Source organism: Ornithodoros turicata, chromosome 1 (genome assembly GCF_037126465.1).
Source record: "Ornithodoros turicata isolate Travis chromosome 1, ASM3712646v1, whole genome shotgun sequence".
Classification (NCBI taxonomy): Eukaryota; Metazoa; Arthropoda; class Arachnida; order Ixodida; family Argasidae; genus Ornithodoros; species Ornithodoros turicata.
Window position 1 is genome coordinate 28,738,712 of NC_088201.1, and position 21,127 is coordinate 28,759,838.

The 21,127-nt window shown below is 44.8% G+C and overlaps 2 protein-coding genes across 13 annotated transcripts; one reads left to right on the forward strand and one right to left on the reverse strand.

Moving 5' to 3' along the window:
- The first annotated feature begins 269 nt into the window (after positions 1-269).
- On the forward strand, positions 270-5,257 carry LOC135377799 (N-terminal EF-hand calcium-binding protein 1-like). Of its 5 annotated transcripts, XM_064610481.1 has the most exons (13): positions 343-407; positions 470-494; positions 574-698; positions 1,077-1,185; positions 1,264-1,370; positions 1,423-1,589; positions 2,716-2,831; positions 2,899-2,966; positions 3,036-3,089; positions 3,143-3,252; positions 4,839-4,916; positions 4,990-5,081; positions 5,141-5,257. In XM_064610481.1, exons 4-13 carry the CDS (start codon positions 1,140-1,142, stop codon positions 5,170-5,172), a joined length of 870 nt encoding a protein of 289 aa, XP_064466551.1. In that variant the 5' UTR covers positions 343-407; positions 470-494; positions 574-698; positions 1,077-1,139; the 3' UTR covers positions 5,173-5,257. The 5 variants fall into 5 exon arrangements, with proteins under 5 accessions (XP_064466549.1, XP_064466550.1, XP_064466551.1 ...); XM_064610479.1 differs by lacking the exon at positions 574-698 and having other exon boundaries at positions 270-407; positions 1,247-1,370; XM_064610480.1 differs by lacking the exon at positions 574-698 and having other exon boundaries at positions 270-407; positions 1,247-1,370; positions 3,158-3,252.
- On the reverse strand, positions 4,946-16,868 carry LOC135377798 (acyl-coenzyme A diphosphatase NUDT19-like). 8 transcript variants are annotated; one of them, XM_064610471.1, is made up of 5 exons: positions 16,599-16,868; positions 11,552-12,066; positions 10,254-10,490; positions 9,986-10,193; positions 4,946-7,255 (listed from the first exon to the last, which is right to left on the reverse strand). In XM_064610471.1, exons 2-5 carry the CDS (start codon positions 12,062-12,064, stop codon positions 7,035-7,037), a joined length of 1,179 nt encoding a protein of 392 aa, XP_064466541.1. In that variant the 5' UTR covers positions 12,065-12,066; positions 16,599-16,868; the 3' UTR covers positions 4,946-7,034. The 8 variants fall into 8 exon arrangements, with proteins under 8 accessions (XP_064466541.1, XP_064466547.1, XP_064466545.1 ...); XM_064610477.1 differs by lacking the exon at positions 16,599-16,868 and adding an exon at positions 13,713-13,811; XM_064610475.1 differs by lacking the exon at positions 16,599-16,868 and adding an exon at positions 13,513-13,694.
- Positions 16,869-21,127: the final 4,259 nt, after the last annotated feature.

The window sequence follows — 21,127 nt, forward strand, 5'->3', positions numbered from 1 at the left end:
CATACGTCACAGAGATATTCACGTCACACGCTTTCGGGTCGGCGCAAAGGCGTTGCCAACACCTGTGAAGGCCGCAGTACAAAGCCAGAAAGTACATGATCAGCAAATATAATATCTGTGGTTGCACGTATTAATACAATAAAAGCTGCCAGAACAACAAGAGTATCATACCACGTTCCAAAAGTATGAATAGAAAACCGTTTGTGCTGCTGAAAAGATGTCTCGTGAAACACTCGGTGGGGTTGGAGCGTCTCCCTACTTCGAATACCAGACGATTAAAAATAGCGTCAAGGGGCGGACTTGCACGTTGAGCCTCGCTCGGAGCAACATCTATCCTATGTTCTGCGATGGTGGACCTTGCTAGCCCGTTTCTGCGGCTCCAGAAAGGAACCTCAGTGCTTCTTAATGTAAGGCACAGACTCATTCGTCGTTACAAGACTGACACCCTTTCATTCCTTCAACGATACAGGTATTAAACAGAGCCGACACGAATGGTGAGGACCGTTTTGAGAATTTGAACATCGCGGACCAGTTTAACACCTGACCATTTGTATGTTTGCATTTCATTGGTAGGGTATTCGGTCTAACCTATCCTTTTCCAAAAAGAAAACGAGCACTTTTGCGGCAATAAAATAAAAAAGGAAAAAGACGACGTACTGTCGCGACTTCTGAAAGTTGAACCAAGTTCTACCTGCCCTGTAAGTCGCTGTTTTCTAGAATGCTGTCCATTCTCTCAAACATAATACGCCAAAATCGAGTCCCCGACGGAAGATGGGATGCCTCACTGCTGTTTCACTATAGCTCTTAGAAACATGCGGAGTTCGTTTGCAAGTTTTAACGATTTTCTATGCTAAAGTAGCCTAATTAGTAACCTACCCAGGTAGAAATTTGAGTTGAATCCCAAGTGGAACCACTTGAAAAACAAAACGATTCCATTTTGTTTCCCAAGTGGTCCTACTTGAGATTCCAGCTCTGATTTTTGCCTGAGTAGGCAACATAACTAGAACAAAACACACAAATTTTGGCAAAAACTTTCTGGGAACATCCCTGTGTATTACGACCATATTTCTCCATAGGTGATGGCGTACTTGCGAAAGAAGAGTTTTTAAATTTCTTTTGGGACGCAATTCTTACTGAGGATGAACTATGCGAAGTATTTGACAGCATCAACATTCACAAAACAGGGTTTGTATTCTGCACGCTTCGTTTCTCGATGTGTGAACACCAGAAGCTATTTTTCTCTTAGATTTATTGATGCTGCAGAACTTAGTTCTTTTGTTTGGCAACACCTGGGGGGGCTCTCAGGGCTGCTAGCCTCATTAGAAGATATGAGTGCAGAGACCACCAAAGGGCTCCATTATGTCGAAAAGGTAGGTGTCAATCCAGTGCAAGAAAATGTTTACAATACAACGTCTCTCTTAGTCGTACGACCAGAGCAGCCTACAAAACCAGTTCGTCATCAGGTTCCTTATCAGAGAAGCCGCGTTTCAACTCTCCAAGCAGCTCAACGTACTCGAAGCAGCACAAAGGAAATTCCAAGAGAACGGTATCCCTCTCATCGATGGCAGTGATGACGACGACGATGTTGAGTGAGTATGACCAAAGTATTTAATGCGAGTAAAAAAGTGTCATCTTGATTTACTGGCAGCACTAATGCCAGCTGTGTCTTTCAGCAGTTCATGTAGTTTGCCTAAAATGAGTTAATTAAACCACAATCCATTTTCAACCTAGCACCTTGACAATGTGATTCACCTTGAGCACACTCGTGGCCTTGCTACTGTGATGCAAATAAAAAGGGGCCAAAAGCAAGATTACTACCATTGGCTGAGAGGGGGCTATTTCCTCAATCATGCAGCAAGACGCAGAGATGCAAATATGTGTTTAGTTATAGATTTCAGCTGCAAGGAAAAAGTATTTATACAACTACAAAAGTGTGCCAAACATTGTTTCCAGAAGGACGTTTGGCTTGCACTCATGTGCGCAGTGATTTATCCAGACCCCCCCCCCCCTCCTACCTCCCCCAAAATCTGCAGGAGACCCCCCAAATTTTTGTGAGATTGCACAATATTTCGTCAAAATCATGTAAAGACATCCCCTTGCGAAGCCCAACACTCCCCCAAGAACGAAATCCTGGGTAAACCATTGCATGTGCGCATGTACCCTTTGCCTGTTTTCAGTAAATGGTTTGTATGTCATTCTTTTCATTTTCCGTACCTAACGAATGGCTTGTCACCCTTGTTAACGCATATGTGTAGGAATAACTGTGTCCCCCAAATAAGTTCCTTAATAATTAACTACTATTAGACTTATTAACTGTATTACCCAGGTTATGACATACAACACTGTGTGGAGCTACCACAAATTTTTCTTTAATCCAGTCATCAAATTGTTTCTGCACAATGAATGATGCGAAGAAATGAACTGAATCTATGCAAAAGTAGTTGGGTCAAAATATCTTTACAGCCAGACTTAAAAAGAGTCACCAAAAGGGGCTGTAGCATTTGCTAGGAAAGCAGAGGTTCTTTTTGAACAGTGAACTGAGGCATTATAGATACATTTATTTTTGTGTTGCTGTTTGATAATTTATTTTTCCCTCATACTGGAGTGAATCCAGCATCAGAATGTGATAACCTAAGTTCACGATAGCATTCATATTTAATTAAATTTGAAAAAACTTCATTTGACAGTTTCCTTGTGGCATCTCTTGCTTTTCAGACTCCCAGTGTCACAGCCACAGAAATGCTTAAGTGTATACAAAGCTTGTCAAAGTCTACGACACCCAGTTCGTGTTAGGAAGCAGGTTGTCACACAAACGTCTATTGATTTAGAAGGTCAGCACATACAAAGTCTTTGAGATAGCAAATAGTCCAAGTAATGTGGAATGCCTATTTGCCATAGGCTCAAGTCAAGAGTTGAACACGCAGATCAAGAAGCTTGAAACAATTGTGGAAAAACTAGCGAATCAAGTAGGTACATCTCCAAACAGGTGTGCACTTGTACATTGCCTATACAGAAAACTTGCTTTACTTTCTCAGCCCCGACTGAAAAGGCCACAACAGCAGGAACTGGATATAACTGAGGAAAACTTGGTAAGCTGATTTTCTCTAGAACCTCCACCACCGACTAATCCTCCCCTTGCAAGATATTCCTTGTGCAGCAAACCCTTCCTGTTGATGAACAGCAACTAGAGTGCTACAAAAGCTCTCTGGAGCATTACACAACGAAGACTGCGTCATGCCTTGGGTGCCTTTTGTGAGTAGTATCAATTTTTGTTGCAACTTGCAGGAACACCACTGACCACTACGAAACAATAAATTGTAGATGTGGAAACTTTGGGCGACTCACAATAATATATAGAGCCTGAAGTTTTTGGGAAATATTATTTTCCCAATTCGGGGGGTAAAAGTCAGGGAAATCAACATGTGCTCTAAATTCATGCGAATTCGTGCGGAAAAACTTGCAGTATGTATTCTAAATTCGGGGGAAATTGGGCTCTATTACTCAAACAAACTCTACTGGTTTGGTACAAACGGTGATGTAATTGCATTTGCTGCCAAACCAGCTAGTGTGCATTCCTACAGGCATTTCAGTGAGGGCAATTTGCCGGGTAAAAATCTGGTTTCACCCTGAAGAGGCAACCTTCAATTCGGGGTGCAAATTCTGGGAAGAAACGGGTTAAACCCTAAAATTTCAGGCTTTAAAATATATACTCGTATTATTTGACAGAACTTATGGTCTTACCAACACGACTTCAAGGAACTTACGATGTACATTTAAACCTGAGTGTATCAAATTCTGCAAAGACACGACACAGGTTTCAGTTTCCCAGATCTTTCTCCCATTGTAGCAAGTGTACTTGTGTCTGGATGCAACAATGTCGCTTTGTTAGCCACATTAAATTTAACGAAGTTTCTGCAATGAAGCACCGCCCCCCGGTGATAGATCTCCTCTAGTATCTTCACCCCTTCCTTCTTTCTTTCTTGTATTGCGGCATACCAGTGTTGCTTTCCCCATTCCGTCCTCAATCATGGAGCAGATGTTTGTTATTGTGGACATGAGTGTGTCACAAAAACAAAAGGACAATCGAGCAAAGCTCACTATTGTCTCAGTGGTACAAATTGGCTAGAAGGGGTTCCAACAAGACCTGCGTCGAGGGCATTTGCAAGACAATGACTGCAATACCGTAGAAAGACTAGTGCCCAATAGTTTTACAAGAGTGCACCACGTGTGTGTTGATGATGAGGAGAAAACAATGACCATGGAATTGTCTAGAGATATTGTGAGGATCCCGATGGTGAAAGTGAGCTTAGACATGAATGACACCAACATGGCAAGAGCTGAGGTGACACACGCCACTGATGTACCTCATCTACATGAGGCCCGTTAGTCAGAAAACCACAAAAGAGCTGCATTAAGCAGTTTTGGCAAGTGGATGGTCTGTGATGCTACTGCTGACATGCCATATGCATGGCATTGACATGCTTAATGTTAAGCAGAGGACAGCAATTTACCATGCAAAATCGCATACTTTGCAACTTCATTATGCCAAGGTTTAAAAGTAACACTCAAATACTACACATCAGCAGGTGCACTTGTGTAATGTGAGCTCAACACTATCAAGTTTGTGGAATTGGAGGATGAACTATGTAAATCCCAAGGGTTCTTCTGAACCCCCATTGAGAATCACTGTTCTAAGTCATTTCAGCAACAGAAACTATTTTTTCCCTTCAAGCGGTGCATACAATGAAACTGCAAAACACCAATTTATATGAGATTCAATATTATTCTCAGACAATTTGTGCTGAAGAAATTCTTAAATCTCCTTGAAACTCTTTCAGAATCACAGTACGGTTATACAAGGACATCAGCACGTATGCGGTCTACGAGATTTGGGAGAGTGAGGACATGTGGAACGCGTAGGAATTTCATTCTTCCAAGACATCTCTACATATATTCTCTACATTTATTCTCACAAATATTCCCCTTCAGGCACTTGAGGTCTCCAACATATAAGGCACTGCAACACCAAAATATTGAAACTCTGCGTAAACCAGAGTTTCTGAACACAATGGAAATACCAGGCGAGTGCTCATTTTTTTGACAAACCACTGCCAATACTAATGTGTTCTCTTATACGAAGGATCATGGTGGGAGGTGGAAACAGATCCCTGACCATCGAGCACATGTGATTTTCCTCAATTGGAATTTATGCCTCCTACAGCATCAATAAACCTGATGGATGTTGTTCTTTGAATCAGATGCGCTCAGGAGTGCGTTTTGATTGATAGACAAAGCACTGCTTCATATAATTTTCATGTTATCTGCTAACAGTATACCCACGCTCTTTCTTCTATTTGCTATATGTGCCACCCTGTTTGGAAATAACAAACAGAAGAAAAAAAAAAAGTAACTGCTCAACGCAAGGGGTACTGCTTAACACTAACTCTAATAGTATTTGAAACATTACTATGTAATTTGTATTGACTGCCATTGCAGCACAGATTTCTGCCATTGCTATTCTGTCACACGTAGGAGAAACACAAAATGTTGTCAAAAGTCCCCACACATTATTAAATAACCTTGTGACACTTTCTTGCCATGCGACGCACTAAACTGTAACATAGAGTGCATGCTGTCAAGATCTCCTAGATCACATGCGCTCCCATGTAGAGCGACTCACCCAAGCCATACAACCAACTCCTGACTGCTGAAAATGCTGCCCCAAATGACTATCTTGTACATTAGTACCATTTCTCTTGTTCATATTATGGTTGCTAGGTGGATATGTTCAGCATGAATAACTTCTGTTCAATTTGTATGTTGTGCCACCTAGGGGTCACCATACCAACACAGACAGTGCCTCGCCTCATAAAAAAATATGGTGATTTACATTGCTTTTGTTATTTCTCTGTCACAAAACATACAAAATAAAAAAATATCATTGGTGTGCAAGGTTTAAATCAGGTGAGAAACAGTACAGTATTTTTTCTATGCATCCGGGACATGTATGACTTGTAGATACTTTACTTTCCATATGTGCAGGATGGCACCCATTTTAAACTCTGCAAATCACCAATTAAACATGATGCCACCAAAGGTGGTTGTACAGAGAACAAAATAGTTGAGAAATTGTTGGCATGTCAGTCAAACTCTGATTCATCCTCTTTGGAAGAGTATTTAAAATTAGTGCAGCAAGTAATTAGTAGTGGTCCTTGACTGAGCTAGATAGCAAATTATGATTTCAAACAGGTTAGTAAAGGCTGTCAAATAGGAAGATTTCAAAATGTCACCTGCATCATATTTCAATGCTGTAGGCACTTTATTTTAGAGGGTTAACCTCCAAAAAGGTTCAGGCAGGTTCTCTCTCTTTTGAATTACGCTGCATAACAACTGGTACAGTAGCTAGTGCATAACAGCTAAAGCAATCTGGATTCAAAAACACACAAGACAATTGTACTGATAAGGCACTGCTTACTTATTTTTGCTGACCATTACTAGCTGTGAACTATTGTTAAAGCTTTATCTACTCACCAAGGTTACACATCCACCAGAGTAATTTGTACCGAACAATTAATACAACCTATAAATACTCCTGAGTGATATGCCTGCTCTAATGGTGAAGCACTAGAGCTCAACATGCTCATACCACAAAGAATAGACCAGGCCTGCGTAACTTCCAGGAAAGTGACCTTGATAATTGCTTGTAACCTTCACGACTTCATATACCTGAGGCACTGTAACTAAATCTGTACAACTATTTGCCCACAGTGCAAATATATTTCATTAAGGGAAGGGAAGTAGGAGCAGGCAAGCTGGTAGTACATAATCATAGCCCAATACCTTGATGAGATTGATCACACTGCAAGCTGTCAGTGCTCCACATGAGCTTCTCCACGGTATTACGCTACTATAATATGGCTATATTTCATGCACAAATTTCTATAACAGTGCACCAAAAGAATACATGCTCCAAACATCCTCAAAGGAGAGCCCTCTTATTTTTACTCAACAGTATAGCTCATGACTAAAAAAAATCAGAGCATTGATGGCAAATGTGCATCAGATCCAGTAAAGGTGACAGGCTTCAACTGACCACATGGAGGAGTGATGTTGCTATAGGCTGTACAGAATGGGCCCTGCACTTCCATACGGTGCATGTTCTGAGCTCGGTGACGAAGTTCTTCGAGGGTAAAGGGAAGTTCAGGTCCAGGACCTCGACCAAAGTAGTCTGGCTCCTCGGGATATAGGTCGTCGCCTGGAAGTTGAATATGGAAGAATATGCTTCAGGTTTGCCTTGTCTCTACAGAATGTGCAATACACTGAAGGAGCTAGTATGGATATTCTGTGCACTAGAGATGAGGATAATGCACATAAAGTACTGTGATAGGCTCAAAAGTTACCACATAGCTAATAGTTCCATCATGATCACCACCGGAAAAAGGCAATGACATCGTCAAATTCTTATCTTCAAAGTGTGCAAACATAATAGGTACACAAGAATACATACAATAATATAACCCACAACTAAAGGAGGGAAATGTATGAAGAGGTTTGCATTGTTCATTTAAATATTGTTTGGCAGCGAAGAGCTCAAAAGATGGGAAGCTCTCTGGCAGATGTTAGTGCAGCACCATAAGAAAGCCTCACAGAACAAAACAATGGCTAAAAGTTACACATGATCATATGTATCTGTATATAGCACACATGCTGCCTCCTGTTTTAGGGTCAAACCTGGTAAAGCTTGTTTTTATTTCCAGTTTTGCATCATCATCATCATCACACTGCAAAAGTCATCTGGCTGCAGCATGAACGTGCCGCTACCACTAGACACAATTTGTATTAGTGCATTCCAGATATCAATGATGATAGGTTACAATGAAACTCCAGATGTCCAATTATTTTAACCTACTAGGCATCTTTATAGTAAAGCTCGTTGGACAACTAAAAAACTTCACTATATGTGCGTCTTCACTATACAGGGTGTTTTTTTCAGATGCACCAAACTAAAAAGAAAGAAAAACTGTGAGAGCTGCATACATACTGTTTTTGCTGGTGTGTTATACAACCAGGCGGATATTCCCTCAAAGAGTATGTGCAACTACTAGAGGGCTAATTACCTAAAATTCATTAACTCTTTACTTAGGTGCTTTTGAACAAAAGTGATATAGCAGACTGGGACACAATCTTTGCTAAAAGCCATTCTATTTTTTTTTAAATCCTGGAACGAACCGAAACCTGAAACCGCGCAGATCAGGAGCACAGGGAGGGCAGCGCTCATTCCACATCAGAAGACTATGTGCTTTGGAGTGATGGAGATAAGCGGCATAGGTGCTGATCTGCTGGCTGGACGAACCGCTCTGCAGCCCAAATAAGCCTCAGACGGTGAAGGTCATCTGAGGCTCACAGTTTCAGTTCATTTGCACAAAAACTTCTTCGGTGGATATTTCAACATATGTGTCAGTTTCAGAATTTTAAAAAACTTAATGGCTACGCACTTCTCGGGCACAAAAAGGAAAGGGCGTTTGTGTTAGAAGGTCAAGTTTTGTAGCAATCAAGCGGATTGGAATAAACGGTGATCTGTTGGCCAGACAGACCGCTTTCTGGCCAGACACGACATTGCATCGTTTTATGTGGGCCAGAAAGCGGTCTGTCTGGCCCACTTAAAACGAAGCCATGTCGTTTCTGCGCTCAAGAAGTGCGTAGTTCTGGTTTCGCCTAATTTGCATACCAAAGTGTGGTGATATATATCTCAGTTTCTGTTCATTTCAGGATTTTTGAGAAAGAGGGTGGAATGGCCACCTCCAATACGCTATGCAAATAGGTCAGCTTTTCCCTTTTCCCTCGTGCACATACGATGGTCTCATTAGATCGCTCTTAAATAAGGTACCACAACAACTGCACATAAGGTCCACGTTGCTTCATCTTTTTCACTGTAGTGTTGAGGTCCGTCTGCGAATGACCCCTTATGGCTGCTTTCTCAGTGGACAGATGCTTTGTCATGTATTTTTTCCAACTTTTTCTTTCTCTCATGCACAGAGACGTACTGTCGTAGCGTATTCTACTGTCTCACATTTTCAATATCTATGTACCGTATTTTCACGCGTATTAGCCGCGGCTTATCCGCGATTTTTTTTCTCACGGGCGCCCTGCGGCTTATCCACCGGTGCGGCTTATCTGATGACTATTTTTTCCTGGTATTTTCCGCATACGCCGATTTTAACGAAAGGGCCAACAGTGTCTCTGGAACAGCACTGCCCTGCCGATGCACGAACAGTGCGTAACAGGGACGGGTCCACATTCGAGTAGATTGATCTTCCTGGTGCATTCCCCCAAGCAGCTTTAAGGAAAGTGGTGACAGTGATTCACGTCTTCTGGAAGATCACTGACCCATCAGCCCACGAAAAACATCCGACAAGGGCACAATCCGATCTTGGTAGAACTCCAGAACTGACCTCCTCTGTTGTACACTGTGCCGATCCCGGAGTATGGACCACAGGGTTTATGGCCTTCTCTATGGTCTCCTTTGTCGCACAAATCAGTCGTCTCGTATTGCCCGCGGCTTATCTGCGGGTGCGGCTTATCTGCCAGAAAATTTTCAAAACGTCCCAAAAAACGCGTCCTGCGGCTTATCTGCGGTGCGGCTTATACGCGTGAAATTACGGTACTTAAAAATTTAATTAATGAACTTTAGGTCATTAGTCATCCAGTAGACACATGCTCATTCCCACAAAACATCCGCCTTGCTGCATAACTCGCCCGCAAAAATGGCATCAGTGCTACTCGTTTTTCTTTAAATCTGTAATGGATTCAAAAAATACCCTGTATACTGTTCTGCTGTACAAACATTGCCATACCTTACAGCAGAATGTTACCCTACATAACAGGTGATAAGAATCACCAGGAAAATTTCACTGATAACCAATCCAAGCCCTCTACATCCACTTATCGGACAGAATGTGCATATAATACATCAAATCGGACTAACCTGGAAGTAAAGACACCGCCCCATCGATTGCTGAAGCAATAACAGGCATCCACTGCTGACATCCCTCCACACTCCTACTTGCTGCAAACTTGCTTAAAGTATTGAAGCTAGAAATGTTGAGTAAACGAGCTGTCTCGTATACTTGTGGGGGTGCCAGGAACAGGGCTCCAGTGCTGTATTCCTCCAGCATGCTCTCAGGCGTGCACCACTACAAACAAGATAAGGCATGCACTGTGACTGTCTGTAACCTTTCCAAATTATGCCTTGCCTTTAGTGTAATAACTTCACTCTGGTCCAGCACAACATTGGGCTGTCGATCGAGGCAGCAGAGGTAGAACATGGTGTCATATCGCCGGTGGCCTACAGACACAGGAGTCAGCCAATCCCACCATTCGTGGAGAGCCCATATGTTAGGGCACAACCCAGAACCCCGACATAGGTTAAGAAAGTTGGCTGGGTCCTCACGCAAACGCTTGCGCCATTCTGCAACATCGATTTTGTGGCCCTGCAGGAGTAATGACTGCAGAGTTTTACTACTGAGGCAATAACTTCCAACAGACAAAATAAAATACAGGTGTCACAGAGTGTCGGTCATTGAAACTTTGTGCCAGTGGCATACCATCGAGTTTTTAAATACAAGTTATTCCAAGGACATGACCACCCCAGAAGTGATCAGGGAGCTGAAACATTTGGTACATTCGCACAATACAATCTCTGCAAGTTATTTAAAAGGGCATTGCCTTTGGCCACAATACTTTTTTGTGTTAACCATGTGCATGTAACAATTTTTTTATCACAGAAAAATGACACGCAGTCAAGTCGAAACAGTTTCAAACAACAAATTTCCAGTGGTTGACAGGAATTGAGGATTTGTGAGCTGCAGTTTAGAGCTAAATCACAGATTAGGCTGTAGTTCAATTTAGGACCACCCAGCAGAAAACAGGATTATTACAGGTCAAAACACTTGCTTAAACCAGTGGCAGAATAGGTAGCCAGGCCTACAGAATGTAAATTTGAATTCTATATACTTCACATGTGTCGTGATGTATGTATACTTCACACGTCATGATTCCACACTCTTTTGCAAGTCACTGATGATGCAATGTTGCAGCATTAGTTTTGGGGACATTTTAACATTCATCAACAGGTTTTGTTGCCTAAGTTAGAGTTGGCAATGGAAACAAATAAAAAGAACAACATTTGACTACACACTGAAATTGCTTCGTGCTCGGGAATTTGTATTTTCCTTGTAGAAGTAGTGCAAGATATTCCTATATATAAAACAGCATGCAAGGTCACAAACAAGAGACCAAATAGTATGAAACAACCAAAAAAAGGTTCTCAATGGAATTTGTTGACAATGGAATTTTCAACAAACGTGAGAGCATTCAATGACTGAAGAATGAGGTTGGTCAGTGAGCACTCCCAAATCCAATATCGGCAATGAAAGGAACACAGTTCAACACGGACCAGCACATCGTCTAGGTAAACTGCAGTACTAAAATTCTGAGTGCACCTTACCACTTTGACAACTAGTAGTTTATAGCACAATGTCATTCAACTTACATTAGCCAATACTTGTGTTGTGACGACGGTCCCAGAAGCTGCCTTGTCAGTTAGCAGTAACACACCTGTTTCTTCAAAAGTTTCGCGGATGGCAGAGATGCGATACGCCAAATCACCTGGCAGATGCTCTTCGGGGTTCAAGTTATTGTGCGTCAACGTCAAAGGCTTTGCAATCATTGGTGGCCTAACACCTCGGGCATTGCTACAGAGGTCTCGAAGGAGGGATTCCTTAGTTGCTCCAGCACGTTCAAACACTTGCCACCAATCAGAGGAAAAGTCGCACCTCTCACACAGTCCACCAGGATAGACGTAAGCATTGGCCATATATGAACTGAGACTGGAACGTTTCACCATAAGAATGCGGTAATCACATCGAGATATTTTATGTGACGTCTGATTGTTCCATGTGGTGGCTATCATTGCTGAAGCCAAGTCCTTTCCAACCACATCGCGGATGGGTGCACGACTCACAACTATGAGACTGGCAGCCTCCTTCCATGGTGGCGCTGTCATGGCTGAAAGAGAGAGCCAGAATTCCTTACAAGGTACAGGACACAACATTACTACAGAACACATGCAAAACACACAGAATATCAGTCTTAGATCATATTGTTACCACAAAGCTCTACATTATAAGTACATGACACAATTGTGTGCAGCTGCACAGAGCTACAGCACAAATGCATCTTCAGAATGATGGGTCATCCTAATATTAAGCAGCGCATCTTATGCTCGAGGAAATAGGATGGAAATTCCAAGAGTCAGCATTTTATTTCTGCATATTGACCCACTCTTTCAGAAATACGACACAACATTTAGGGAAGCACAACATACGCCGTAAGAAAAAAATGAATGTGTTGACCCTGCAAGCAAGTTACAAGCTGTCTTCAATTTGCCAAGTGCATGGGGCTGTGTAAAGGAGTATTGTTTTTGTTGCAGCAAGGTTCAATTACTGGCACCAGCTGTGCAGTGTTCCATGTGTTTTGGTCAGACACACGCGACACAGTTCCTATGAAGTCAGCCTAGGAAGCATGATCCCCGTCACGCATCATATCGGGTAGGCAAACAGCTCAGTAAGTATGACACTAGTACAAACCAAATGCGAGACATGTGTGCCAGTGATCCGGACCCCACCCCGATGTTTTGCGAGACCCCACTCCTGTTTTTTCCTGCACACCCCGTACACGGAGCCTATGTGCAAAATGGACTAAACCACAATCAAATAGAAAAGTGTAAGCCAAAGATCGGTTGTCATAGTCGTCTGCTCTGTGTCGCAGACTGTCGCTACCTATCTTCACAAATTGCTTTCCGGTGTGCACCGATGGTAAAACAAAAACAAGCACAGCATTAGACGGCTTCTTTTTTCCGTCACCTGCACGAAACTTTGCACGGACGTCGAAGGAAAATGCAGCATTTTCGTGAACTCGTTCTGCACTTCAACGACATTTTTTTCCTACCGAATCGCCGGAATATGCACTATTCGAACCAATTCACAAAATGCAACCCAATCGAAAACAGATACTGTCCTACATCGCGGTGAAAATGCACGCTGCAGCCGCTGCCTCCACTGCCTGTGAAATGCACGGGGACGTGAAGTAAAAATAAGCCTAACCGTCTCGTTTTCGCAAATACGAAGATAGCTCAGAATATGGCCTGCAGTGTGAACGTCTATATGCACAGCATAGGTTTGTAGAATCTAACCTAAAGGTAGCAAGCGCAGCTTTCAAATGACACAACTTCATGAACATAATTCCCGTCACCATATTGCCTACATGTGCGTATGTGCGTGGCACGTCGGGACGCAGGCACTTGCGGACACCTGCCGGCGACCTCAAAACGGCAAACAGAAAACCCGCAACCTGTAGGATTCCTCGCATCGCTACCACGAATCCCAAGTGGCGAGTTACAGGTACAGGGCGATTCGCCCAAGACAGACATTGCATTGAAAAGGCATGTCTCACCTGTGACTCGAACTGTGCTCACTATAGTCTGTGTTGGAGTTTATTATATTTTTCAAACGTTGTCGTGACGTAGCAATAAGAAAGTCAGTACTACTCGCTCCCAATACATTTTATCACAGACCATGTCATGTCATCATCTGCTTCAGTAGCACATAGTACTAGTAAAGGTGATAGGACAAGTCTACTTCTACTGCTTCTACCTTCTACCAGTCCAGCAGGAAGTGTAGATCTGTAGAAGAAGCAGAGTTGTTTTGGTTGTTTGTCCCCTTCGTGTCAGGTTGTGCTCAACTTCCAAGAGAAGACTTGCAGCGGCCTCTGGGACACATTAAAAGTCACAAGGAAGTAAATCAAAATACCAATAGAATACTAGTAAAAAAATCTTCAGCCAGGTCTTTACTGTTTTCGCCTCTCCCATGGCAATAGGCGGCGCTTAGTATTTTCCGCTTCCGATTTTTCAATTTCGGTCGGCCAAAGTCCAAAGCCACGTGGGCCAAAGAATTCCACCTTGCGCCTTCCATGTGTGGAAGCATGGGAAACTTGAATTCAGTGGCGCAGTCAGAAGGGGGGCGGGGGTTCGGGGCTGCTATTTGGTGCCGCTGCAAGTAATGTTCTCACGTACGCACAGGGGCGGTACCAGACCCTCGGTTTTTGGGGGGGGGGGGGGGGGGGGGTTCCTTTGTCGGAGAGCTTAGTGGGGAGAGAGGGAAATCCAATGTATAAACTGAGGTCTTTTCTTTGGGGGGGGGGCGATGGCCCAACCGGCCCCCCCTGGATCCGCCACTGCGTACACAGAAAGAATATATGCCTGAAGATCCCGAAAAATGCTCTTCATGGGCTGTAACCCCCCCCCCCCTCCTCCTCCCCCAGTTCTACTGCAGCTCATCATAGCCGTCGTGCTAAAGGTTCGCCTGCGTCTCAGTCATTCAAGCAAAACTTGTGTTGCAGTACACTCCAACGAAAAAAGAAGAAGAATGAAAAGAAAGTGGAGATATACATCGTTCTGTTACGCTTTATTCTTAACTTACTACTTCGAGTCACCCTTTTGAGACTCAGCTTAGGAGGTTGCGCGAAAAATACCTCAAGAGTGGCAGGGGGACAGGAACTTAACTTTTTTTTTTTTACTCTTCCCTCATGTTACATTCATAAAAAAAGCTGGTGGGCTTTAAATGTTCGTGGAAATGGCGAAAATTATTCGTGGTGCCCTACAAATACTTGATTAAGGCCATGCCAATATTTTAGTTAACGAGAAACCTAACTGATGCAAAGTTCTGCATAAGCAACGAATTAAATCCCGTGTGTGCCCCGGAATGAGCATCTGCAATGTACTAGATCTCAGAGGGAGTTTTTATCCTGTTGTAGGTAAGCTGGTTTTAGTACGTTTATTATTATTTTTTTACTTGGTGCGTTTTGTTAGGTCGCAGAGTGATTGAGAAAGTCAATATCCGGTATGGCAACGGCAAAGTCTAGGATTTTATAATTATTATGCAACCAATTTAAACTATTTCTATCGCCCAACGTAAGAGTGCCTAATTAACTGTCCCTATTATACCACATATACCTAAAAACCGATCAGACGAATTAGCGTTTTATGAAGCTCCATAGCTGCGAGCGGTTGACAAAATAATGTTAGAGAATGGGTCGGAGGACTGCGAAATAACGACGTAAAGTTTAAAAACACGATTTGCTGCAGGGGATAGGATGACTAGCGAAGACACAATTTTTGCACAGAAAGAATGGTTAAAAAGCAAACGCGTTGGCAACAAAGATTCGTTACGAAAAACTCGAAACTAGGGGCGTCAAGAAAAACTAACACGAACAACATACAACTTGTTCGTGTGATCTTTTTTTTTTTTTTTCGTCCGAACTCTGGGATTTCTAGTTATGAACAATGTTCGCCTCACTGCTCAGCGTTCAGAGCAAGATGCGAAAGTCTTCTCTGCAAGTATCACAAAACACCCTAGAAATAACGTGTATTCAGAGCTTGAACTTGGACAGCAGACTGGCATTATGTGAGGTCTGAAATATCTTGAGAGTTCCTCTTACAAAAGCTTTTGTAAACGCGCCTGGAGGCTTATCCAATGGGCTTCCGCCGCATAATTTCTAAGAGAACCTTTGTTCTTGTCCATAAGAATACTTCAACGTTCAAGGAAGACATAATTATTTAAAACAAAAGAGGTTGCGAAACGCTTTTCTCCCCACGTCTGTACATAAGGAAAATTGTGCTTTTTCCTCACTCGGCAAAAGTCTTGCGTGAAGAAGAAGTAAAAAAGAATGAACGAAGAAAATCACCGAGCAAATCCATGACTGTGGAACATTTTGCACAACAAAAAGAAATATGACCCACTTCTACACATATTGTAAAATTGTACTTTATACGAGCATATACTGTACTTTCAACAGGGCTCGTTTTTGGGCTAGTTGGTGTAGCATCAAGAATACTGTAACCATAGTATACTGTAGAGGCCCTTCCGTGAAATAGCAATTCATAAACAGTATAATCGATCCTAGCCAAGAAACGCTAGTCCACTAGTCTAGACGGGATATAAAAAAAAAAGTTCTTCATAAAAGTGTGTGCGCTGGTGTTATTTTGACAAAAATCGATATTATCTGTAGAAATTAGGATCATAAAGAGTGGACAATAATGAAAGCATTGTGTTGCCCATTCACGCTCAGTTGCGCACCCCTGCCAAAAAAGCTTATAAACACAAAACAAGAACAAAACTGGTTTATTAGCTACCGTGATATAATATGCGTCGATTATTTATAGAACAGTTCTGCGTGCTCAAAGTCATGTGTTCGAAAATGCTCTGCCCTATGTGGAACACTGTTGACGTAACGCTTAGTAGGAATGTAAAAAAAAAAAAAGCACTACGTAACCTCATTCGCTCAACAACGATTTAAAAAATGATAGCAAAGTCTACTGAATAAGACGTATTCAGGAGGCTATGCTGACAACGGCACCCAGCGCAACGTTTCATAATTCGCACAGATAACGGTGCACATCGAAAAGAATCGCACAGAATCGAATCGAATCAAAGGCACAGAATCGAACACTTTGAGTGCACGTTGCAAGCATCCGTACTCACCTGCCAACCTTCCGGTGGCACCCTTGTTCCTTTTGGGCGACAGCTTGACGAAATGTTGTATTCCACGCTAACGAAGCGATCGATTAAACTACGGGAGTAAACAGCGACAGAACCGTGGCACGTACAGAGTGTCAACACAGAAGGAACCCAGTGGAGATATTAAAGTCCCGTGCTTTGCGGCGTGGATGGCCTGTGACGAAATGGGGTTAGGGCGTCGCGTGGCCCGAGGAAGTCGAGCAGTGCGTGCGCACGCGTTCGACCATGCAGGAGGAAACGTAAAGGGGGAGGGGGTCAAGTGACTTTCTGGAAAGGAACCTGCCAAACCGGATGCCTTTTGGAGAGAGAAACATGTAGCCATCTTGCAGGATCTCTTGCGGCCCACTGGGAGCGTCTCAATTCATTCGACGCTTGATAGTCGTACGTGCCGATGATGTCCGTTAATTCGTGCGTTAGGACCTCACTGTAGGACACATGGTTGTGATACCACCAGTCCTCCGAGAGGATGCTTGAGGTGCCGTAGCGTTTAGTGTTCTGGTTAGGATTTCCGGGTACCAATATAATATGGGTCCGACTTCGTTGTTTTTGCTGGGTTAGAATTTCGGTTCACCGGACGTACTGAAAGGGAGCCTTATCAAATCCAAATTGACAATCCGATATGTGAATACAACTGTAGCAGTCGCTCCAAACCGAGAGAGATATAGCTTGAATTATCCTGCTGGCTGAAGAGAAACGGATTTGTCATACTTTACGTCAGTATTGTTTAATTTTCACGCGACCTATTACTTTCCTTCCGCACTGGTAGGTGAGTGCCTTGTGTCTTCCATAACCTGTCTCACTGCGGCAGCACGTGCGTTCCGGATTGCAGACTACATGAAATTCACAAAGAAAAGTGCTGTTTCACTCCGGCCGTTCTGCGCGCTCGCCGACCCGCCGCACTTCGGAATAGTTCATTCGGATCACCCATCAATACCCCTGGCCCTCCCAATAGTTTTGGCAGCGCTTCCTGTACGCCCAGCAAGAACATGCACAATGCATTACACAGGCTATTGAGAGGGCCGCTTCGTGTGCACTGCACTTTAGGGATCCCTACACGAGCTGCACGAACTGCGAGTGTGTGTCCAATGCACTACCGAGGCTATTGAAAATGCCCCTTTAAGAGCAGTGGGCTCTAGGAATCCCCGAGGGCGGACTCAGAACACGGCGGTCTCAATTAATTCTCAATAGCCTTAGCAGCTCTTCCTGCACGTGCAACGCATTGTCGAAACTGTTGAGAAGGCCCATTGAAGAGCACTAGGTTCTAGGGATCCCTTAGGGCGGACTGAGAATAGAGCGGTGAATAGCCTTGGCGGCGCTTTCTGCACTTGCAATGCACTGCTGAGGCTATAGGGAGGGCCCCTTGAAGCAGACTAGGCTCTGGGGATCCCTGAGGACGGACCGAGAATATGGCGGTCATTCTCAATAGCCTTGGCAGCGCTTCCTGCTGGAGCACGTGCTCAATGCACTGCCGAGACTGTTGAGAGGGCATCTTGAAGTGCACTAAGCGCTATGGATCCCTGGGGGGGGGAAGCCAGATCACGGCGGTCCTCCTCAACAGCCATGGTAGCACTTTCTGTACGTGCACCGAGCGCGTGTTCAATGCATTGCCGAGGCTACTGAGATGGCCCCTTGACGCACACTAGGCCCTAGGAGTCCCTCAGTGTGAAGACAGAATACGGCTGTCATTCGCAACAGATCGTGGTAGCGCTTCCCGCCGTGCACTGAGCGTATGTTCAATGAATTGCCGAGGCTATTGAGAGGGCTCTTTGAAGCGCACTACGCCATAGGGATCCCTGAGGGCGAAGCCAGAATACGGCTGTGACAGCTGTATACTGGCATCACCCTCAGGGAGCCAGATCAACTTTGATCGTCGCAACAAGGAGCCCTCACAATAGCCTAGACAATGCATTAAACGCGCGGTCGCTGCACGTGCAGGAAGCACTACCAAGGCTATTGAGAAGGACCGCCGTATTCTGACTCCGCCCGGATCCCTAGAACCTAGTGCGCTTCGACGAGGCCTCTCAATAGGCTCGGCTGTGCTTTGAACACACGCCAGGTGCACGTGCGGGAAGCGCTACCAAGGCTATGGAGAAGGACAGCCGTAATCTGCCTCCTCCCTCACTAGTGCGCTTCAAGGAGCCATCTAAATAGCCACGGTTGTGCACGCTCGCTGTACGTGCAGGAAGCATTACCTAGGCTCTTGAGAAAGACTGCCGTATTCTGGCTCCACCCTCAGGGATCCCTAGAGCGCTTCAAGGAGCCCTCGAAATATAGCCTCGGCTGTACATTGAACACACCCTCGCTGCACGTGCAGGAAGCGCTACCAAGGCAATTGAGAAGTACCGCATATTCTGTCTCCACCCTCAGGGTCTCTAGAACCTAGTGCGCTTCAATGAGCCCTCTCAATAGCCTCGGCTGTGCATTGAACACACGCTCACTGCACGTGGAGGAAGTGATACCAAGGCTATTGGGACCGCCGTATTCTGGTTCCGCCCTCAGGGATTCCTATAGAGTCTAGTGCGCTTCAAGAAGCCCTCTCAACAGTCTTGGCAGTGCGTTGAGCACATGCTCGCTCTGCCAGCAGGAACGTGTGGACCAGGACCGCCGTATTCTGAATCCGCCCTTCAAGAGCGGTATTCTTGCTTCGTCCTCAGGGATCCCTAGAGCCTAGTGTGCTCAAGGAGCCACCTAAATAGCCTCGGTTGTGCACTGAAGGCACGCTCGCTGCACGTGCATGAATCGCATCCGGACAAATGGGTAGGAAACAGTTAGAGACCACTTTGCACCATTGGATATTCCATTTCGCCATCTTTAGAGTGCAGCTCTTAGGCGCCTGTTCCTGCGTTGAGCAGTGTCGGCGATGTAACAGGCAGAGCGAACGAGGAGCGAAGCGAAGGACGAAAGTACAGGAGAGCGTGAACAGTAAAGCAGAAGGGGGGGGGATATGTTTAATAGAGTGAAAAAAAAAAGAAAACGGAAATGTCAGCCAGGCTATTGTCAAATTCCGTATTCCGCAAAAGAAACTAAAGGAAAGAAAAAGAAAGGAACAATAGAAGGATGAACAAATAGAAACAAATAGAGATAAACAAAGAAGATAAACAAATAAAAAGATGAAGAAATGAACTGGGAATAAACAAAAGAAATAAAGGAAAGGAAAAGATGAAAGAAAAACAGGCACGCAGTGCACTGCAGTACAGGCACGAAGGAAGTTCCAAGAATGTCCAGTCAGAGGGCAGACGCAAGGCCAGAGTCATTTAAGAAGCGGAGCAGGGCTGTGGTGATGGCCCACTGAGTAGGCCGAGGGACGGGACCGAGGAGGGTGACCATGGACAATGTGTTGCAGCCCAGCTGTATTAGACGGCGATGGAGGGCTTGCCGTTGGGGAATGTGCTGCTGGCAGTGCAGAAGACAATGAGGAATGTCGCCCACCTCGCCACAGCTGGAACACAAGGGGGAGCTGGATTGGCCCATTTTGTACAGAAGCAATGGGGTGCGGGCAACGTTGAGACGGAGGCGGTGCAGCAATGATTCCTCCTGACGACTGCAGCGACACGCAAAGAAAAAGGTAACCGAGGGGTCGATGGACTGCACGTGGCTGTTGTGGCGACGGCCTGAGATCTAAATGCTTGGGCACGGGCTGCACACCGGCGGCGAATAGCTAAATGGCAAGCCGAAAGTGTAAGTGGTGGACGTGCAGTGGCAGGAGTAGCAGCTACGGCGGCTGGTCTTGCAGCCGCGTCTGCGCGTGTGTTACCGGTCAGGCCCACATGACCGGGCACCCACTAAAGGGACAAAGCATGACCATTGGCACGGGGTCTGTTATACATCTGAATGATCATGCTGGGTATATCCTGTATGAGGTTGGGGCGGGCCGACATCAAGCGGAGGAGGGACGCCTTGCTGTCGATGAGGATGACCCATTTCCCAGGTGGCAAGTCAGTAATGTATTGTATGCCGGCAAGAATGGCGAACAGTTCAGCCTCGGTAGACGACATGGGGTAGGGCAGTTTGTAGGCCTGTTCATGATCTGTATCGGCAACGTAAAAGGCCGCGCCCGATGCGTCAGACATTACGGAAGCATCGGTGAAGATTTGTCGGCAATGGGGATGGGTAGAGGTGAGATGGGCCAAAGCGAGTTGTTGGGCTACCACAGGGCTGATTGCCTGTTTTCGGGGAAAGTCTGGTATAGTGGCGTGAATGCGATGCCGTTTTAAGGTCCACATTACTGGCGCAAAGGAAGTGGCAGGTGTCGAGGACGGGAGACAGTCTCGTAAGCGGGCAACTGCTTTGGCAAAAGCGGATGCAGGGCAGCTCACAGCAATGCGGCGAAGAGGATGAGAGGGTTGCGTCAGACAGCGGGCGTAGACGCGAAGGGTGGCTGAGTCCCGCAGAATGGGTATAGGCTGCTCCCGAGCTTCGGCGAGTACGGAATATGTCTCCGTTGTTCGAGGGACACCAAGACAAACACGGAGACTGCGGGCTTGGAGGTTGAG